This window comes from Castor canadensis, chromosome 12 (assembly GCF_047511655.1).
Source record: "Castor canadensis chromosome 12, mCasCan1.hap1v2, whole genome shotgun sequence".
Taxonomy (NCBI): Eukaryota; Metazoa; Chordata; class Mammalia; order Rodentia; family Castoridae; genus Castor; species Castor canadensis.
This window is the reverse complement of record NC_133397.1, coordinates 107,776,091-107,797,333: the sequence shown is the minus strand read 5'-3', so window position 1 is coordinate 107,797,333 and position 21,243 is coordinate 107,776,091. Positions and strand designations below refer to the sequence as shown.

Here is a 21,243-nt window from a genome sequence, read left to right as displayed (position 1 = left end):
AAAGTGTGAGTGATCAAGTTTCTCCATGTCCTTGACACATCTGGTGTTGTTACTGTTTTTTATTTTAGTTATTCTGATAGGAATGTAGTGATACCTCATTGGGGTTGTGACTGTTTCGCTTTCATATTGATTTAGGATTTTTTCTATGTACTTTTGTCATAAGTATGTGCTCTTCTATGAAATGGCTATTCATGTCTTCTACCCATTTTTTAATTGGGTTGGCTTTAGATTGTTGAGTTTTTAGAGTTCTTTAATATTAGCTTTTTTGGGGGGGATATGTGGTTTACAAATATTTTCCCTCACTCTGTAGCTTGCTTGTCTTTTCATCTTCTTAACCTGAATCCTTCACAGAACAAATGTTTTTAATTTTAATGATGTCCTATTTGTCATTTTTTCCATTTATAGGTTGGATTTTGAATGGTAAACCCAGGTACTTTTGGCCTAGCCCCTCCTGAAATTTTCTCCTGCTTACATTTAAATCTGTAGCCTACTGTGGTTAAATTTTATGACAGTTGGGCTCTTTGTTCTTTGTGTGTGCCAGTTGATGTCCAGTTGCTCTAGCACCATTTGTTGAAGGCCATCTTTCATCCGTGGAACCGTTTTTGCACCTTGTTCAAAAATCAGTTGGCACATTTGTGTGGATCTATTTCTGGTTTCTCTAGTCTGTTCCATTGATCCATGTGTCTGTCCCTCTGCCAATATTATATAGTTTGGATTACAGTGGGTATACAGTAAGTCTTGAAAACAGGTAGACTTCCTCTTTCCACTTCATTCTTTTTCTAAATTCTTTTGCTTTTCCCATATAAGTTTCAGGATAATCTTATACATGTCTACAAAACAATCTTCCCAGGATTTTGGTTGGAATGGCATTAACTCTGTATATCAACTTGAGGAGAATGGTACATTTGCTATGTTGAGTTTTTCAATTCATAACGATCACGTCTCTCCATTTATTTAAACTTCTTCAAGTAAGTGGATGTGGGAGGGTGAAGGAAGGAAATGAAGACAAAGCTGTATGGATGATGGACTTCAAGTACTTACGTGAAACAGAACTAAATAACCTCTTGCAGTTGCTTTAAGTGGGGTGTAGAAGGGCTGAGGAGGAGAGACGATGGGGAAAAATAATGATTTACATTATTTTGATTTCTTTCAGCAGTATTGCCTGGTTTTCAGCATTATAAGTTTTGTTAGATTTATATCTAAATATTTGTCTACAACTAAACTACCCTAAACACGTCCAATCTAGTCTGATTTAAATCTAAGAATTTAAGCTATTTTGGTGATCATAAGTCATATTATGTATTTTTTTAATTTTAGTGTCCTCACATTCATTGCTAGTATATTGACATGAAATTTTATTTTTATGCTTAACTGTCTCTAGCAAGCTTTCTAAACTCACTCAGTTGTTTTCTAAGATTTTGTTTTATTTTTGTGATTCCTTGGAATTTTCTTTGTAGACCATCAAGACATCTGCAAATAATTTCTTCCTTTCCAATTTGCAAGCCTTTTTATTTCTTTATCTTTCCTTACTGTACTTAGGAGAACTTCCAGCACTATTTTGAATAAGAGTGCCTTGTTCTCTGGTCTTTATTTTGCTTCCCAATGTTAGGGATTTATCTATTTTCCCTGTCAGTTCTGTTACAAATTTTGAAGTGCTGTTGCTTTTTTGCATATACTATTGGCACATCTTTTGCCATCTTGGTGGATTGACTCTGGCTCTTTGTCTCTACAACCCACATGCTAAGTCCTACTTTCTGTACTATGGTTGCTTCTTTCATTTTCTTCTTCATTCCTATGCCTTCTTTCATTTTATCCAGCATCTTCTCCCTTGGAGAAGTTATAACTTCCTGAGGTCTTTCCTTGCTTATTCATGCTTCCTTCCCTCACCTTCTCATCTATGCCCCTTTCTCTTTCTTGCACTCTGGAACTTCCCTTCCTCCAAGGCTAAGGATACTAGACAAAGCACAGAGAACTGCTCTGAGAGGTGCCTTGGTGCCTGGGGTGGAGGACAAAAAACAAATGGCCCTCCCTCCATGGTTTTCTCTTCTTTTCTGGATTTTGGCTGGGACTAGGAAAGGCTTTAGAATGAAAGGCACCATCATCAATGTTTGTATTATGACTCATTGTGAGTTTTCTTGCCATGCCTACACAGGCCAGTCTTTCCTCAAAGTCACTTGGCTTTAGTCTGTTGCATTCAGTCTAGCACACAATGTCATTTTGAACGACTTTTCTTATTTTCAGTGTAAGCCACTGTCTCACTTAGCTAATATTAAATGTTCCCTGTATATTACTTAAAGTCAATAACAATGAGACATAAAGGCTTTGTGCTGGAATAGCCTTCCCTGCTCCTAGAGCCTGAACCTCTGATGGTGCTTAAACTTCAGTGTGATAAGAATTATCTGGGTCTCTGTTAACATGAGACCTCCTAGAGTTGGGGACATGGCTCAAGTGGGAGAGCTCCTGCCTAAAATGGGGTTTCCTGGACCTCAGCCCCAGAGAGTAGAGAATAGAGCTGGGTGGGGCTCAGGAATTCACATTTTTATAAACCACATTACCACACCCCGTGATGCTGACACATCAGATCTCAAACCACACTCTGGAAAATGTGACTATAAATGGTTGTTAGTTTCATCCAAAAATGATATGGCATAATGTTCTAAGTGTGAGTCCATGTTGGTTTTTTTGGCTTCTCCACTGTTAGCGTAGGAGAAAAACCTTAATAATAGTAAGAAAAAGAAATTAAATTTGAGAATTAAACAGAGTATTTAACTCAGACCTCTCTTAGGCACATACTACCACATTTTTGTTGCTGTTTTTAGGTATTCAAATGTGTGTCCTTCCTAGGCCTACCTTGATACTTTTGTGACTTTTGAAGATATACAAATGGGAGGTACTTTTCTGATTTCCTGGTTAACTGATCATGGACAATTGCTATCCTGTGCCATGGATGGACAGACAGAACAGGCAGTCACACATGGACCATGCACCATGCTAGCTAAGACCTGCCTACTTCCTCCCTGGTACCCTGATATATAATACCTGCCACATCCTTTGTCACTGTCCCCTCCTTCCCTCATCAGGCCCCAGAGACTGCCCATCTGCCCTCACTACCATCGGCCTGCACGAGCATACTTCCTGGGCCTAAACCAAGGTGGTCAGGCCTGGCAGCAACCTGAGAAGGCTGTGGGACTGAATGGGAGAATGGCTGGGAGAAAGCCTAGGTTTTGGGGGCTGATTCCTGATGTGACCAGGCCCCCTTAGGACCAGGAACCCCTGCTAGGCTTAAGGGGCAGGCAGGACACTGTGTGCCTCTTACACTTGACTCAGTCTTGCCTCCACTGTACACCTGCCTTAAGTCTCCAGCTCACCTGTCCTCTTCTCTCCTGAAATCCTCTCTCAAGTCATTCACTGCCAGTCTTGGCCACACATGGCTGCAAAGTGCAGGCCTGGGCTTATTTCTGGAATTCCATAGCCTACCACAGAACAACACTCTATTTTGTAGTCATTTGAGTTGTCTATCTCTTCTGTAGTGTGGCTCTTTCCTCACTAAGGAGAAACACTATTTTGTGCTTCTCTTGTGTCTAGCCCAGTTCCTTGGAGACACTCAGCTTGGATAAATTGGCCTAAGTACTTTACAAGTTCAAGAAGCTTGCGAGCCAAAGGACAAGAAGCAATTATCACCAAATACAGACTCCACAGATGTAACGAGAAGAAAAGGTAGAGTCCACATTTCCTAAATTCCAGAAAACTGGAGTATTCTTCATCTGGGATTGCAATTTTTTTGTTAACTTGTAGCCATTCTCCTGCTGGCTCTATTTGATTGGCTGATTGGTTACTTCTCAGCCTTGCCTGTGTCAGTCCACTGCTTCAACCACGGCATCTATTGGTTGGTTATGAGCAGCCCCTGGGCGGTGGCACAGAGCTCATTCTTCCAGAAACTGAGATTTGCTTTGATCATTGCTGAGTGCAAAAAGAACTTGTAAGAAAGATCCATATAAATAATATGTATAATTCAACAGTAAAGAAGTGGATTTTGTAGTGTATCCTTACTCTCTCTCTCTTACATTGTATTCTGTAAATATTTATTGCACCACTAGTACCTCTGTAATAAGGTCCAAATAGATGTCATCCTTAAATGAATCAAGACCCATGATAGTAGATCCCAGTGGTGAACAACATGGAACTTGGTATCAGAGAGCTGAATTCCTGATTGGTCACCAGCCTGTGCTATGATTCCACTGCACAATGTAGGTAATATTTATTTCATAGGGCCCTTTTGAGTGTGTAGTGTTTGGCACAGTTCTCGTTCTCTCTCTCTCTCTCTCACATATACACACACACATACACACACACATGCACACACATAAAGTGGCACTGGGGTTTGAACCCAGATCCTGGTGTTTGCTAGGTAAGCACCCTACCACTCGAGACAGGTCCCTAACCCTTTTTGCTTTTTGGTTATTTTTGAGACAAGATCTTGTTTTATGCCTAGGCTGGCCTTGAACCATGATCCTCCAGATCTCTGCCTCCTGGGTAGCTAGGATTATAGGTTTGAGTAACCACGCCCAGCTTGTCATAGTTCTTGATGTGCAGTAAGTTCTTATAAATGCTAGATTTCCTTCCTAACAGCTGGATTGAGTTCTAGATCTTATGCTGATTCAAAAATACCAAAGCCTAAAATATCAAGCTGGAAAGAGAACAACAATCATTAATTGGTGACCTATTATGCTTATGGTATGTGCAAGACAAAAATGTGTAAGACACACGTCAGCTTCCAGAACCTTGCGATTTCATTTAATGAGGGGGAAAGCTGGCACCAGGATGGAAAATAGGGGCTATGGAGACTGAAAAAGAGAGAGAGAGCACTTGTGGGCAGGGAGGCCAAATCTCACAGAGCTTAGTGGGCTGTGACAAGTGAACTTTTAATTCTCCCGCACACTCTAGATGAGTCTAAGTCCCCTAACGTGACCAACAAGATTGTGCGTGGTTTGGCTTGCCTGCCGTTCCTGCCTAATTGGGGCCCCTCTGTCCTTTAAATAACATGCTCGTCAGTGCCTCAGAACATCCAGCTCTTTCCGGTCTTGGGTCTTTGCACAGGATTACTCCCTCACCTGGGCCCTCCAATCTCTAGGTCCAGGCACAGACTTGCTGCCTACAGGGGACACCTTGCTCTAAACTCACACAAGGGCACAAAAACATTCTCTGCTTTCACATATGTCCTTGCTTCACCTAGAAGACGTTCCCCCATTGCTCAACAGCTCCTACTGTCCTCGAAGTTGACACTAAGTGCTACTTCCTCAGAAGGCATCCCTGTGCTCAATCTAGCCCTCTTTCTACCCTTCATCAGGGCACCCCATGCTTCTCCTTTGTATGTGCCCATTAACCTACATGATTAGTGTTTATTAACTGTCACTGTCCATGTTAGAGCCTCAAGCTCTGCATCTGTGTCTGCCTTTCTTCTTGTGCACTTGTCATAGCACCTGAGCAAAGTGGATCTCAAAAAAAAAAAAAAAAAGAATTGGTCTCTGAATGTGATGACTGAATGAGAAGGGAGACTAAGGGGAGACCTTGGAAAAGAATGAGGGAATGGCACAGGGAAGCACCAAGAGCATCCCAGGAAGAGGAAGTGATGTAAGCAAAGGTTTGAGGTAGGAATGTATAGGGCTGCCTTCCTGGAGCAGAGGATATTTGGGGGAACTGCAAAGAGTCCCCTGTTGAAAGCATAGTAGGAAAAGAGTGAGAAGGATTTGAGTATTGTGACGGGAGGCTCTCATTTGGGAGTGGTTTAAGTAGAACACTAACTAATTTGAGTTTAGGGAGGGTGGACCTGGAGGCCCAGACCAGACAGAAGAAGGAGAGCAGGAAGGAAAGGTTGTCAGCAGAAGGCATATGCCAGCTGTTTAAGAAGGAGATAGCTCTGGTCACACGAAGACCAGGCAATGGAGAAGTAGCTGGCACAGGTGATGCTAAGAGCTTGGGACAAGTCAGACCTGGTCTCTCTTTCTTGGCTTTGGGGAGAGAAGGGAGGGAGACCAAAGAGGGGCAGGGGCCAGGGAATGGAGTAGACTCACAGAGACATTGGGAGGACAGTTGCAAAACTGAGGGTCAGTACTCAACAGAGAATTCAGAGGTAGTGAGTTCACAGTCATGGAACTCACTATGTCCCCCAGGCTCGGGGGACAGTCCCCAATGGAGTTGTGAAAGTGAGAGGTGGAGGCCCGAGGGTGGGTGGCATCTTCAGGGACAAGTGTTTGAAGAAGTCACAGGGCTGGCCATATTGGAGTTCAGTGCCTAAAAAAGAGGCTACCTGTGGAGGCAGAGGATCTGTCAGGAAGCAGGAGGGAAAGGATTGCCAAGAAGCAGGCGATCATATCAACTGTCACAAGGAGTCAAGGAGGGGAGGACCCCTATCAGGTCTCTCTTTTCGGGACTGGTAAGTCATGGATGACCTTGTAGGGAAAAGCTGGGACTGAAGCCAAAATACAGGGCGCTGAATAGTGGAGTGGGTGGCAAGGACAGACTGGAGCAGGTGCGAATCACTTGTTCTAAAAGTTCGCCATGAAAGGAAGGGTAAGCACACACAGTAGCAACCAGGCACGCTCCCTGTGCTGCATGAGTGTCCCCTCAGCCTCGGAGGACAGCATGTGCAAGAGATCTGCCTGTCTTCCATCAGTCCTAAGCCTTGGAAAGGCTTGGAAAGGTTTTTGGAAAAAGTTCCAGAACTGCCTTTGTGTGTGATGGGGGGGAGTAGGGAGAGTGTGGGGGGAGACTATTTTCCTTCCTAGTTAGAAAATGGGAGAGATGTGGAGAGTAAGAAAAAGGAGGGGGTCACTGGTTACTTATTGAAGGAAAGTGGATTGTGGTTCATTTCTGTAGGCTCAAGAATCTGTTAAAGAAAAAAGAAAACAGAAAAATCAAGCCTGAGGGGAAATGTCACAGATCTCTGCTCAAAGCAAATGTCCCTCAGGCCAGCCATTAAAATACTCTGGCTGCCATCCTGGTCTTTCCATAGAAGCCATGGCTGTTTTTACCCACTGTCCCTGACACCTTCTGGCACCATGTCAAGCTATTCAACAACTGTGTGTCCTCCCTAAAAGCCAAGAGCCCAGCTCTTATCTCCGGTAATCTCCTGTCGCTTTCTGCTACCCTCCTGCTAGACCTGAGCTATGTATAGTAGAGCTGGGCTGTTGGCATGCACTCTGTGTCCATGGAGTCTCCTGGGTCGGGGCAGAGAACAGATATTTTATGAGAATCAAGTCAGTTTTGGGGTCATTTGGGCTGGAATGGGTAGCTCTTGGAGGAACCTTGGAGAATAGGGGGCTATGGTTGTTTTTATTGGTACTTTGGGGACTATCATCACCTTGATGCCAAGGATGAGCCCCTAAAGGCTGATGCTGTGTTTTGATTGCACCCCTCCAGGTTGGGAGGCTATGAAGCAATAGCAGAAGCATATATGGGTGTTTACTATGTCAGCTACTGCTCCATCCACCTTGCACAAATTATCCTATTGAGTCTTCATGAAATTCTCCAGAGGTAGAGATTTGCAGATGAAGAAATGGAGGCACAGAGAGGTTAAAAAACATGCCCAAAGTCACACAGCACTTAAGCAACCCTATGAAGAGTCAGAGAGTCTGACCCCAATGCTGCTCCAAGGCCCAGTCTTTCATCCACTGCAATTTAACCCTGGCTCTTGTGCTCATCAGCTGAGAGAGTAAGCAGTCACAGCTTCTCTGGCTTCAATTTTCTAATCTACAAAGAAATGAGATGTAAGTCTTGCCAGAGTCACATGTCTGCAAGTGCTTAGTGAATGCTTTTCCCCTATAAATTCACCACAGGGCAAACCCTGTTAAGCTAAGCCTATGATTCTGGACCACGAGTACACAGGAGGCTTCCTGAGGGGAAGGGTATGACAACATAGACTCTAGGGCCACCTGAGAGTGGCTGATCCAGCAGGTATAGGACAGAACACCAGAATCTACTTTTATGACCAGGTCTTAGGTGAAATGATGCACTGGCTCTAGGCTCATCTTTTGAGAATCTCTGCTCCTCACAGCCTCTAACAGACAATCACAACCTCTCACTGTGTGGCACTCTGGGATATCCCGACAGATAGAACAGAGACTGTCCTTAGAGGACAGGGATTTTGTTTTATTTTGTCATTTTATACTAACAAGATCAGTCATTGGGATTTTTTTAAAAATAGATTTGATTCCCAGCACTACCACCAAAAAAAAAAAAAAAAATCCCCAAGCAAGAAAACCTTCAGATAATATTTGAGTTCAATGGTAGAACATTTTCCAACGTGCTCAAGAAACTAGATTCAATTCCCAGTTCTGCAAGAAAAATTACCAAAACATAAACACTTAAAAAATATAAAGAAATATTTCTTTATATTTGGGGTTTGGCGTTACCCTTTCCTAATTTTTCTTAGCAGAGTTCTGCTCTGATGAGCTTGTGGAAATGTAGTCTGGCAGCTCTGCCTGGGAAGGAGTTCCCCACAGCATCAGCTTTTCTGGAACCAGAAGGAGATCCTCCTTCTGGATCATTTAAATGAACCATTTATAGTGTGGTCTCTTCATTTATTAAGAGGGAGGAGAGAAAGGGTGCTTTAGCTCAGGGACAGACCTCCTAAATGTAAGATAAAGAATGGACGAAGGAATCTTTGCCTTCTCTCTCCTGCAGTACAAACTCGGAGTTCAAATCCTACTCTTATCCACAAAAAAGCAAAAATCTGATGGATGTCATCTTAATACCATCCACTAATGACAGCAGATACCACGGATGACTAATTTGAGTGGAGAGAAAGAGGTTTCAAGTGCTGTCACATTCATGATGAGTTCAAGGGTAACCTTTTTACTGAGCACCGAACATGTGCCAGTCACTTTCCACACACCCTACATCTCTTTCACCTTCATGAGATGTCCTGTGAAGAAGGTACATATTTTGCACAAAATATTTATATTTTGCATCAAAGCACTCAGCCTTGGAGTAGCCTGTGGCCACACATCTAGTGCAAGCACTCCAGCCCAGGAGGGTCTAATCTGCAGACTGGATTGCTTGTAATGCTGGGTGCTGCTCCTGGTTGTGCTCACATGTTCCTGAATCTGGAGGATGCCCTCATTTCCTTCATGGATGAGTAGGGGGAATGGTCAGGCTAACCCATAGTTTGGTACCCTGAGCCAAAGCCACTGTGTGTGTCATTGTCCATGTAAGGCAGAGGCAGGTGAGCATGGGAGAGCCTGCCCAGCACACAGCAGATGGGGAGGAGAGGCAGCCTGGCCTGGAGCTCCTGGCAGCAGGAGGAGCTCCTGGAAGCAGGCACCTTGGACAGTCACAGGTGGCTTGTGGCCATCACATCACAAGATGGTGCTCTGACCATCTTCCTGCAGGGCTGTCCAAACAGAAAGAGTTTATGTCGATAATTCTGGCCTACTGCATCCAGTTTATAATGTGAGGGGGCCCCCAAGGCTTCTTTCAATGTCCTCCATCCTTCAGGGCGTGACTGTCTAGGTGGGACAAGAGTAGCTGACAATTATACAAAAACACTCTGCACCAATCGTAGTGTGCACCGCAAGAGAGCAAAGCTGCTGATTTTAAAGAAAAATCTTGCGATCAGAAGCAGATTTTATTCATTCCTTTTAACTTTTACTGATTTATAATAACCCTTATATTTCCATAATGGTGACTTTCATGGTATCCCAGGTCTCCATTAAAATCTTTTCCCTTTGGGAGGAGGTCTAGCCCAGGAATATAGTGGCGAGGAATCATGTGAACTTGAAGACTATTAGGGATTTTGGGGGTGAGAAGACAATTTCAATGGTCCAAAAACTTTAAGTCACAGGTGTATTTTCCATTATGTACAATCTTTATGTCTTTATTAAGTCTACATTCTAAAGGAGGAATTGAGCTAACTCTGTCTCTTACCATTTCATCCCAGAGACTAGTTACCTTATAAAAAGGGCCCAGCAAATGTTCATCCAATAGTCCACAGCACTGGGGCTTTACTGAGAACTACATTTTATTGTGAGCACCTCCTGGGATGGCCCAGGCTCTGTGTGGGGATTTATTCCCAAAGCCAATCCAAAATAAGCCTGACCTCATCTGATTTTTCAGAGTGGAGCAGGTGTGAGTTTGGAGACTGCCATGTTTGGGCAGTGAACAGTTGGAAAAAATCCCTGAATTCTGTGTGTGTTGCTGTTCTCTGCCCAGTATTCCCACATCACTCCATCTGCAGATCTACTTGACTCCAGCAATTTCATTTTGCTTTGGGGCTTGGAAAAGTTACCACTGGGACATTTGCCAGTGCTAAATAGGTTTAGAATGCAGGGTCAGCCTTAAAAAGCCTAGAGGTTTCTGCGTGTGTGTGTGTGTGTGTATGTGTTTGGGGCTCAGAGTCCTGTGGTTTAAAAATATCAGTTTTATGCATATTTTACTAGGATTAAGAAAGGGGACATGCAGGTCCATTGATCTGGCAAATTCAACTTCTTTACTATTCTACTTAATAATTTTTTAAAAAATATTTCACTTAACTTTAAAAAGATATCAAGGAGATGTATATTTCCAATATAAAAATATACAATTCCTTGCCTTTTATCTCCATTTATCCATCCATCCATTCAAGTAGGTGCTAAGCATTAGTTCACTTAAGCACACTAGCCATTTAAGATTCACTCAGAGACCAGATGTACTGCTTAACTTTGCTAAGTGTGGGTATAAATCTAGAGAATCAAGAACACTTGTCTTTTCATAAGCTGGCATTGCTCACAAACATGGAGCCATCTTTTCTAACTGTTTCTTAGTAGAGTGGAAGGAATATGCATTTGGAACCAAGCAGGTATGGATTCAAATCCTGCTTCATGCTCTACCATTGTATAGTTTTATAATTTGGGGTGGTTTTGCTTAAGCCTCTGGCTCATTTCTCTGTGATATCAGAATATGTTGCACACATTATATAAACTAGCATATGTAAATCACCCATATTGTGTGTGGTTTATGACAAATAAGTGCTATTTCCCTTCTTCTCCTTCTGTTCATTCAACGTTGGTTCAACAAATACTGCTGAACACACACTGACACAGATTCTTATCTAAGTGCTAGGAAATGTCCTCATCTTTGCAGATTTTACATTCTATAAAGAGTGTCAGACGATGTTTAATGTCACCCAAGTGCCATGGAGAATCGTAAGGCAGTATAGAGGAAGAAAAAAGAGCATTGGAGCGATTACTTTCTATAGGTGGTCATGGACACAACTTCTTTGATGAGGGGGCATTTGACCACAGACCTAAAAGATGACCTTTGATTATCAGTGCTGTGACACCTGCCCCTTTGTAAGTAAAATGGGTACTTGATGAATGAATTAGAGATTGACTATTTCTACTTGGGCATTCACAGGGCTCAGCTTCACAATATAGAGCACTTGCCAGTTTGCTTTGTGAAGCTTTCTCCTATTTTCCCACTAAACATCATGACATCCTAGTATCTCACATTCAAGAGACTTGCAGTCTCTTTGGGGGAAAAGGATAGTGTGACACAGCGACCAAATACATGGGTGTCTTCTTTCTGAAGTTAAATCATGGACCTTGGTACTCAGAAGGGCACCTTCTGGTTTGGTCTTAGAAAATCAGGCAATTCAAGGGAAGTGTTTCAAAGAGGGCAAGTCTTCTCAAATGTCGAGATCATTCCCTGAGGAGGAAGCCTATGAAAGACTGTGGAGGACTGAAGTATCACTGGCTGTGAGGAGGGATCAGTGGGAGAAGCCTTGGAGGCCTGGCTGAGTGCCAGTGCAGACCTGATTTCCTGTACCCCCAAACCCAACTTAACATCCCAACATTTTCCCAAATCAGAGCTATGCTGACAGATCCAATGTCAACCAAGAAGTTAGACCAACGTTCTAACAGGAGTGACGTGATCGGTCATCTGGAAAATTCCTTCAACCCTCATAGTGCTTTGAAAACTCTAATATGCTTACAAATCACCTTGGGAGCCATTTAAATGTAGATTTTGATTCAAGGATGGTGCCTGAAAGTCTTCATTTCTAGCATGCTCTTGGGCAATGCCATTGCCATTGGTCTGGGCTTTATATTTTAAACATTAAAGGCTCAGGTGGGTCCTCAAACTTGTCTACAAATTAAAATCACGCAGGGAGCTGAAAGTGGTAGTATCTGGACATTGCCCCTGACCCACGCCAAGTTAAAGCAGTATGGGGGTGCGAAGGACTGAGACCCAGGCATGGGTATTTTTCTAAAACTCTGTAGCTGAGTCTAGTATAGTATACAGCCAAAGTTGACAACTACTGCAGTTGGCTAAGAAATTGTTCTAAAATTCAAGTGACAGGTGATGGGAGTTCACATTTGATAAGTGCCAGCTATATCTCGATCATTCAGATCTGCATTCTAGATTTCATGCCAGCAAATGGCATAGCAAAAATAACAATACCTGACAGCTACAGATTCTTATAATTTTACTTATTCACTTGCTTTGATTGAATTCTCTTAATTCACTGAGGCACATACTACACAGTTGACTTTATTGATGGGTGTAAGGAGGTGATTCTCTGTGGCTTGCCTTAGCTCAAACAGTGAGGAAATGGAAGAGGCTTCAGGTACTCTCACTTTCATTTGTCCACTTTTCCCAAGCACAGCTCCCTCATTTGAGGTTGCACACACAAGGACTGCCATGTTCTTAAAATTCACACAAGAATCCTGTCAATGATGCTGGCTACACTGTAGAGTCTGAAGATGCTGAAGTCACCTCCTGCCAATGATGACTTCTCACTGATATACAGATCAATTAGGGACTGAGACATGCATTGCAGAAGTCTGCTCAGTTATGAGGGGCTCTGGCAGACTGAGAGCAGAGGCTTCCAGAGACTCACCTAACAGTTGCAGAGTCCAAAGGCCTATGCTTTACAGGATTTTGATTCTGGATTCTGCCATGGGATGTGGAACCAGCTCTGCCCCCCCCCACCCAATCCCCACACACCACAGGGCCTAATGGATAATCTATGCTACAATCACCTTCTAAAAATTACTGGAAAAATAACCTGCCTCCCAGCACTGAGAAATCAGTCATAAACATAACCCTTCATGCTGTAGCTAGGCCATTTTCAACCATTTTTAGCTCTGGTTTTGCCATTTAATATTTAAGAGAGCTTAGGTGAGAGATTCTAGACAGGTCCTATGTGGATGGCAAGAGAGTATCCCCACAGTTTTTCTAGGGTAAGCTAATGGGAGACCCCTTAAGCAGGAAGGGCAGGTGTCCCCACAGAGGGGACACTGTGGAGCAGCTGAGGACCTCTAACTACTTAGGTGTTTGACAGATGGTGATGTCGTTGCCAGAGGGCTGAGGAACTCATCTTGTGGATGCCATATTGCTGTCAGGGAAACTGGTCAACCTGGTGTTTAACCACTGGGAAGATGTGGCTATCTTTGTGCCAAGACCCCAGGTTGCCTGCCAGTCCACAGGACCTAGCTCACCCAGGACAAATGAGCCAGTTTTGACTGTTCATAGTGCTGAAAGCATTGGTTGTTCATCACCCATCCATCCACCCATGCATTCGTTTCATGATGCTAAGATCTTTGTGTGTCTGCTCAGAACAATGAATATTTGATGAATGAGTGTATTTCTATTTAGGGATTCACAATGTTTGTTTTCATATCCTAAAACATGAACTTGCCTGAGAAAATTCCCATGTCTTCCCTCAACCCAATAAATGTATCACAGCTTGGTCGCCCCTACCCCAAACATACATAGATTTTAAATTTGAAGTGTGTGAATATGAAGTGGAAAGATCCAGAGATCCTAAGGCTGAGCTTTCAGGTCCACACATGACTCCATTCTCCTTTCCTCCTGGACAGGTGGGATTGGGCCTAAAATTGTTTCTATGTAAGAAGGAAGCTCATCAGGAGAAAAGTCCTTTATTCTCCTTCTTTCCTAGCAATGGTGTGGTAAGAAGAAAGTACAGGGGTTCTGGAGTCAGGGGTAAGGTCTGTGTGATGGTAGGAGGGGAAGAGCAAGGGGAGGAAGTCAGCAGTTCCCCCTCTCCGGCTTACTTGTTGTGCAGATGGTGATCCCTTTCTAAAGGGTTTGGGAACTCATTCTGTGGATACCCAATTGCTATGCACTGCCATCTGGAACTCCCAACATGTTCACATGACCAATTCGTCCACTCAGCTCCACTTTTGATTCACAAGCAGTTTCCTGAGCAGTGTAAACTTGACATAGGTTTAAGGCTTGTTGTTGTTTTGTTTGCCCTGTTATCAGATTTGCTTTGAATTCGGGTTGCTTTCAGGAGGCTGACAATCTAAAAGGAGAAACCTAGCACAAGTCTCTGTGGGAAGAAAGAGCTCATCAGAAGGAGTCCGAAGTTGGAGCTAACTCATCAAAGGGTGTTGGCGAGGTTATTGAATGTATCAGACAGGGCTCAGCACACTGGAAGAGCATAGGGACCGTCAAGAGTCTGTGACCACAGGCAAGCCAGGGATCAGTGAAGGTAGATGGGTGACATGGTACCCTCTGGCTGAAAGGGATGAAGTTAGTTGGGGCTGTGTTTAAAACCCCGACTGCAAGGCTCCAGTCCTTGTTAAATGCCTTGGGTGTAGCAGAAGCTGTGCTCTGGCCATGTGACCTCTCTCAGTCCTCACAATCTAGTTATCTCCATGTTACAGACAAGGACCTGAGTGCATTGCTTTTTCCTGGGAACTTTGTCCTGTCTATCTGATTTGGAAGTCCTTGTTGGACACCATCTCTCAGCATTTCTACCTGAGAGGAGGCTGCCCGTGTTGGAGGACTTTCTATGCCCACATTCACAGAACATAGCAGAAACAGTGGCTTGCACAGCAGTTTCAAGGAGAAAGAAGAAGCAGGAAACAAAGGAGCAAGGGGGAGCCCCATTTACTGCCCACACCCTGCTCTCAGTATCCAGGTTTTATAAGACTCCCTGACAGGAGCCGGCCACTGCCTGTGACTAAAGTTACTGTCCTGGCTGGTGCTGCAGGAGACAACATAAAAGTCACAACTCCCTTTCTAATTTGTGTTGACATCATAATAGAAAAATGGGAAAAGGGATAGAAATACAATTCATCAAAGAAAAAAGCAGATAAATGGCAAGCAATTTTCTTTTTAAAAAAATCAACCTAGCTAGAAATCAAAGAAATATTCATTGAAATAATAATAAACATCTAACTAGCCAAAAAACAATTAAAAACCTGAAAATTGTGTCAGGATCCAAAGATAAGAAAATGACTTTTAAAATATGAATGGTGATACAATGGAATATATTAACATTATGTTTGCAAAGAATATAAAACTTTTTAGTGACATAGGAATAGGGTGACTAAAAAAGCAGAGACAAAATGATATAAATGATATAATCCTAATTGAAAAATGTGAGTTTATGCATAGAGAAAATACTAGAAAGAAGTCTCTCGGGATGTTAACCATGTTTACTTCTACGTGGTTATTCTCTATATATTCCAAATTTCTAAATGAGTACATATTATTTTGTTAATGAAGAAGGCCCAACCAGGAATTAGGCTTAACAGCTAATAAGTCAAGGGCATGACTATGAAATGATGGGTTCAAAACAATCTTGGTGAGTCCCAAGGTTTTCTGATCTCTAACATTTTATTCATTCATTTGACAAACGTGTAGAACATCCATAGAGAACTATGTACTGTGCACTAACCCTGGGACACTTGGAAGCTAGATCCTGGCCAGATTGGAAAGCAAAATGTGAAGTTGGTGCTTCCTGGTGATGTTTTACTTGCCCTTTGCTGCTAAGCTTTAATGACCTTGTGAGATATTTTAAGAAAGAACACATCACTTTTATTATAGTATATTGCTATAATTGTTCTATTGCTAGTTATTGTTGTTAATCTTTTAGTGTGTCTAATTTGTAAATTAAACTTTTCCATAGGTATTTTGTTACTTACAATGGAAAAACATAAAAAGATGGGTGGGGCTGGGCACAGTGGCCCATGCCTGTAATCCTCACTACTCAGGAGAACAGAGATTCAAGGCCTTTCTGGACAAGTTCACGAGACCCCCATCCCTTCTGACGGTGGGCCTGTCATCCCCAGCTACATGGGGAAGCCCAAATAGGAGGATTGAGGTTCAAGTCACCCTGGGAATAAAACAAAACCCTATCTGAAAGATAACCAGTGCATAAAGGAATGGCAAGTGGCTCAGGTGGTAGAGCGCCTGCCTAGCAAGCCTGAGGCCCTGAGTTTAAACCCCCAGGACAGCCTTCATCCAAATAAAGGAAGAAGTTGGATGTGGTGGAACACACATGTCTTTCTAGCACCTGATAGACGTGCACTGCCTTTGGACTGGGAGCTGCCTCCTCTTCTCCTCCACCCACTGAATAGCCACAGCCCTGGAGCTGGAAGAATCTCTTTCTTATTGCAAGTTTGGGATCTGGAGAATTAAGAAAGCCAAAGAGTTATTTTGGCCAAGAGGAAAATTTCAAGGTTCATGATAGTCTGTCTTTGTACCCATGGGATTTCTGGAGCCATTTTCATTCTGGATTCTGAGAACCAGAGCCTGCACATGACAGGTGTCTCAAAAAGGTATGCCCTTGCCTACTTCCACAAGGCCCTCGCTTCAATCCCCAGTACCCCAGAAGGAGGAGAAGGAGGAGGAAGCCAAGAGCACCTTGCAACAAGTTCTGTGTTCCCTTTCCCCACTCCTGCTCTAAGAGCCTAAGAGGCATGAGTCTAGCTCCCAAGCTGAATTTCCATCTGCTGTGGCACCACGTGGATCAAAGGTGTCTGAACTGATGGGAAAACCGGGGGAAGCCCCCTCATGATTTTTCCTAGAACTTAGTCTTTGGGGAGAAATATACTAGGTATAGTGTATATACAGTTACAGAGAGAGAGTTTAGTATTATAGGGAGTCAGATGGGGTGGGGGAGGATTGCTTGTCCTGGCCACACACAGGCATTCTTTTTGGATTCTAGACTAACTGGACAGTGATGCACAGGTAGAGTAGAATCCTTCTACCCTCTATGAAAATGCCTCTCAGTAGTTGAGGGTGGCATTTGAAAATGGAGACCACGATGTGAGTGCTGACTTCATGGGCCACGCAGCCCATGTCCTAAAAAGCCTGTGACTTTCTCAGTTCTATAGCACAAAGGCCTGAAGAAGTGAAGAGACCTGCTTTCTCTTCACTTACAACCCACAGAGGGAAACTGAACCCCTACACTCAGCTCCCAGAATGGACCGAGTGTGAGAAAATCAAAGCCTCAGAGCTCATGGATGATAGTGAGGCACTTAGGATTCTGAAGTGCTTCATAAATCATCAAATTTATTTTGATGTATTCAAGATAGTTTTGCTGGAATTTATTATAGTTGAATTGTTGCTGGGAGTTTTTATCCAGATGGGTTTTCTATGGTCATTTTGTAAATCAAGCTATTTGATTAACCTGAACTTTCTGACTGTGCTAGCTGCATAGTTCTCAGAGCGTCCTCTCCACAGAGGTGCACGGGCCAGGCATGGGGACTGAGGAGGCTCTGGATGCCTGGGGGGACTTGGCAGTATGCATGCTCCTGAAGTCTGGGCAGCCCTCAGCTGGCCTGGAGGAGCTGTAGGGGTCATTTGTGGGCCACTCACAAAGGATTAGAAACGGCCCCAGTGCCAGGTGACCAGCAGGCCATGTAATACAGATAAAATAAGAAGTGACTTCAGCACGTGTGCTTTCCACTCACACTAAAGTTTCTGAGAAAAAAATCCCCATTGGTGAATATGCATCCCAGAACACCACACGCCTCCACTCCAAAATGCTTCCCAAGAAAGTGAATACAAGAGAGAAAGCCAAGGAAATGATAATTCCTAATTTGGGGGAGAGACAAGGTCAAAGGACTCTTTGCCTGTCCAGGATCCAGGGGAGACTCAAGGGAGCAGAGTGGACAATTGGTACTGACTGAACCCCACAAGTAACTCCTGAATTTCATTTCAGTCAATAGTTTAGCAAAAGTTTGAACATTGTCTCAGGTGGAACAAGAATGCTGGAAAAACTAAGAGGACCAGGATGTGAAAGACTTTAGATCAGACCTATTGCATACGTCCTTTTGATGAGTTTGTTCACTCACCTTGGCTTTGCAACAAGAATGTGTTTGATTTATATGAAACTAAAATGCAGCTGTCATCAGTATATATCATCTGTACCCTCGTTTCCATACCCCAACGCCTGGCCAAAGATACCTGGCCCCATGCTACCTTAGGAAGGCGGTCACCCTGTCTGTCCCCTGCTCACTCACCTCCAACACAATCTCTTTCAGTTGGAACTGCTTTTGGGCGACCTTATCTGAAGACACCGGCTCGTGGTAGTAGAGACAGAGCAAGTCATATTTCTTCAAAGTCTGCTTGAAGTTCTTCTCAGAGAGACTCACCACGCGGTCCTTCCCGTCATATATGGGAAAGTTCAGTCCGTCTTCTGCCTTGCAGGAGGTCAGCAGATAGACCCCCACGACTAGCAGGTGAGCTGTCTTCATTTGGGAGAAGTTTTTGCCACTCGGTCCCCAAAATAATGTGTGAAGGAAAGAAAGGAAGAGTCCTGGAGGCTCCGTGGAGCCCAGTAGGGAGCAGAGAGACTGATCTCCCCACCTCCTTGGGTCCCCAGAGCTGTGTAGTCTTGGGCTCAGGACAAAGAGTACAGAGCCATGTACACATGCGCAGAGAGTACGAGTCAGGCAGGAGGCTGGGAGGCTGAGCCCCAGATACCTCACACAGCTCTGCCCAGCCCCTGTCTCATTAAGAGCTCCATTTTTAGGATGCAGTTGTTTCAAGCTAAAAATAAATCATGCAATGAATAAAAAAGTTAGATATGACACTGTTGAGGGATTCACTGATAGAGTGTGTCAGAGTGGTGGAGACATAGGGGGATGGGGAACGAAGGCATTGTAGACATATAAAATTAGCAGGTTCTGAAGGTCAGAGAGGAGAAAGAAAACAGAGAGGGAGGAAGAAAAATGAAAGGAAAAAGCAGGAAGAGAACATGGTGCCAGTTAGAAAATGCGGTGGTCAGAACATGCAAAATGCTACCTGGACATTGCCAGGCTGAATTCTTCTAGGGCAAATAATTGGCCTGTCCTTTCCTGACCACATTACAACTCAGTGCAACAAGTGAACAAAATGCACCCTGGAGGTGAAATCACACTCCTCTCCTGACTTTCCAAGCTATCTGGAAACCTAGCCTTGGCTGTGCTATGCAGCCCCATGCCCACATGGCCAAGCCAGGCCCTGAGCAAGGGACACAGAGTCACCCTTTCCCACTGGCTCTGTGTACAAAGGGCTCCAGATGCCCCAACCCATCCTTCTGCCACTGCCCACAGCTGAGCCCTGCCAGTGCCAGGAGAGCCAGTCCTCATTTCAAAATCAAATAAAACAAAGGTTCACCAGCCTCTCTCAGAAACCCTCTTGAGTTTCCTGCTGTCAATGCTGTCATACTTCAGCTTTTGTTAACTCTTGATGTACCTTTTTGCCCCTTTCTTCTTCACTAGAGATAGACTGATGTAGAGGTTCTCAGAGCGGGACAGATCAGAGTTCACATTCCTCCTCTGCCTTCCCATAGCTGATGAACTTTGGAGGGTCACTCACCATTTCTGATTCTCAGATCCCTTATGTAAAAAGGGATGATTGTAACGATGAGGTTTGGAGCACATAGATGAGTTTGTCACAATGTAGGGACTTAAAAATGGTAGTGTTCACTTGTTTCATCCTCACTGGGGGGAGGTGGAAAATTTGTTATTATAATTATTTGTCTGTTTCTAACTTTAATTGCTTGTGAACCTTTTCCTGTCCATTCTTTCCATGAACCCAGCAGGCAACTGGGGTAGAAGTGATTCATGGCCATTGTACAGATAAACTAACTGAGGCTCAGAGAGATCAGTAGATGGTGGAGTTCCTAAGGGCCAGGGTGTGAGCTCATCTCTGCTTAAAGCAGGATTTCCTGCCTGCTTTGCCTCTTGCTTTGGGCAGTCCCCCTGCAGACACCCTTTTCTTCAGTGGCTCTTTGACAATCTCCTCCGGTCAGATCTTCCCACTCTGTAGAGGAGTCAATGGCCTTTAGGACTCTGACCTTGCTTTTGTCTTCCATTGATTGGAAAACCAAGCACTTGCATTTTTCTCAGGGGCTGGAAGGAACAGAGAATCCCAGTGGTCTCTCCAGGTGAGGGGAGGCTTTCTGCTGTGTCTAGGGGGGCTAATGGCTCCCCATTTCACTTCCAGAAAACCAGGGCCTTGGGGATCCCATCACTGATGTCTGTGACAGCATTGGGCTCATTCTGGTAATATAGTCTCTCCACTGTTTAAAGATGGAGCCAAGAATGACCATCACAAGTCCCAGGTAGCCTTCCAGGTCATTGGCAAGCCAGTGAAATCTCTGCTTTCTTTGAAAAATTCAAGAAGATGAAAAGACTTCTGAGTGAAACAATGGATGTCGTGTCTTTCTGAGGACAGCATGCCCAAGCCATTCCCAGTCATCTGAATCTCATTGGGTTAACTTTATTTAGAATTTGCTCCACTTCCCTTAATATGTAAGTGGGATGTTCTTCTTTTTTCTTTTCTTTTTTTTTTTTTTTTGTGTATGTGTGTGTCACTGAAAAACTAAGAAATATTTAAGGTCAGAGTCTTTGCATTTCCTGCTGATTTACAACTGACAAAGCTGCCACGGCAGAGAGCAAATTTTTAAAAATTGGGTTTAGACCGGTAATCTGGCTTCTGTTGGCAAGCCCGGGTTGTGGGAAGTTCCTGTCTGAATCGTGGACTCTGTTTGGGGCTTGCAGCTCAGCCCTGAGGACACACAGTCACAAATGTTTTTATGTGACATTAACAGACTTCTTTTTTGTTGTGTTTTGTTTTTAAACAAGAAGGAGTAAAACAAAATAAAGAAGCCAATACAAATAAGTGTTCACTGTTCTCACAACATATGACATAGGTCACTTGTTTTTCTAACAATTTCCATTTCTTCACTCTGTGAAGGAACCTTCTAGAATCCCCAACCTCACTCCTTTAATTTGTTTATTCTTGACAGGGGGCAGAATCGTTTCGCATATGTTATTTGATTTGATCTTCATGACAGTCCATTTTACCAATGAAGGAGGACTTGAAGCCATGGTCTTTTCATTTGGTTATCAAGTAAACAAATTTTGATGAGTCGTTTTCTATGTACCTCACACTCTTCTGGGTACAGGGGATAGAAGCACTGTAAACCTGAACCCCTGAGTTTATATCCTAGAGGAGGGG

The 21,243-nt window shown here is 43.6% G+C and overlaps 1 protein-coding gene across 1 annotated transcript in view; it reads right to left on the bottom strand.

The window, feature by feature from the left end:
- The window catches only part of Casq2 (calsequestrin 2), a 56,927-nt gene extending 38,297 nt beyond the window's left edge, over positions 1-18,630 (bottom strand). The window contains exon 1 of the mRNA XM_020153158.2: positions 18,258-18,630. Within this exon, the coding sequence (XP_020008747.1) occupies positions 18,258-18,491 (234 nt within the window). The 5' untranslated portion in view covers positions 18,492-18,630. The remainder of the gene's footprint in view (positions 1-18,257) is intronic.
- Between the last annotated feature and the right edge of the window lie 2,613 nt (positions 18,631-21,243).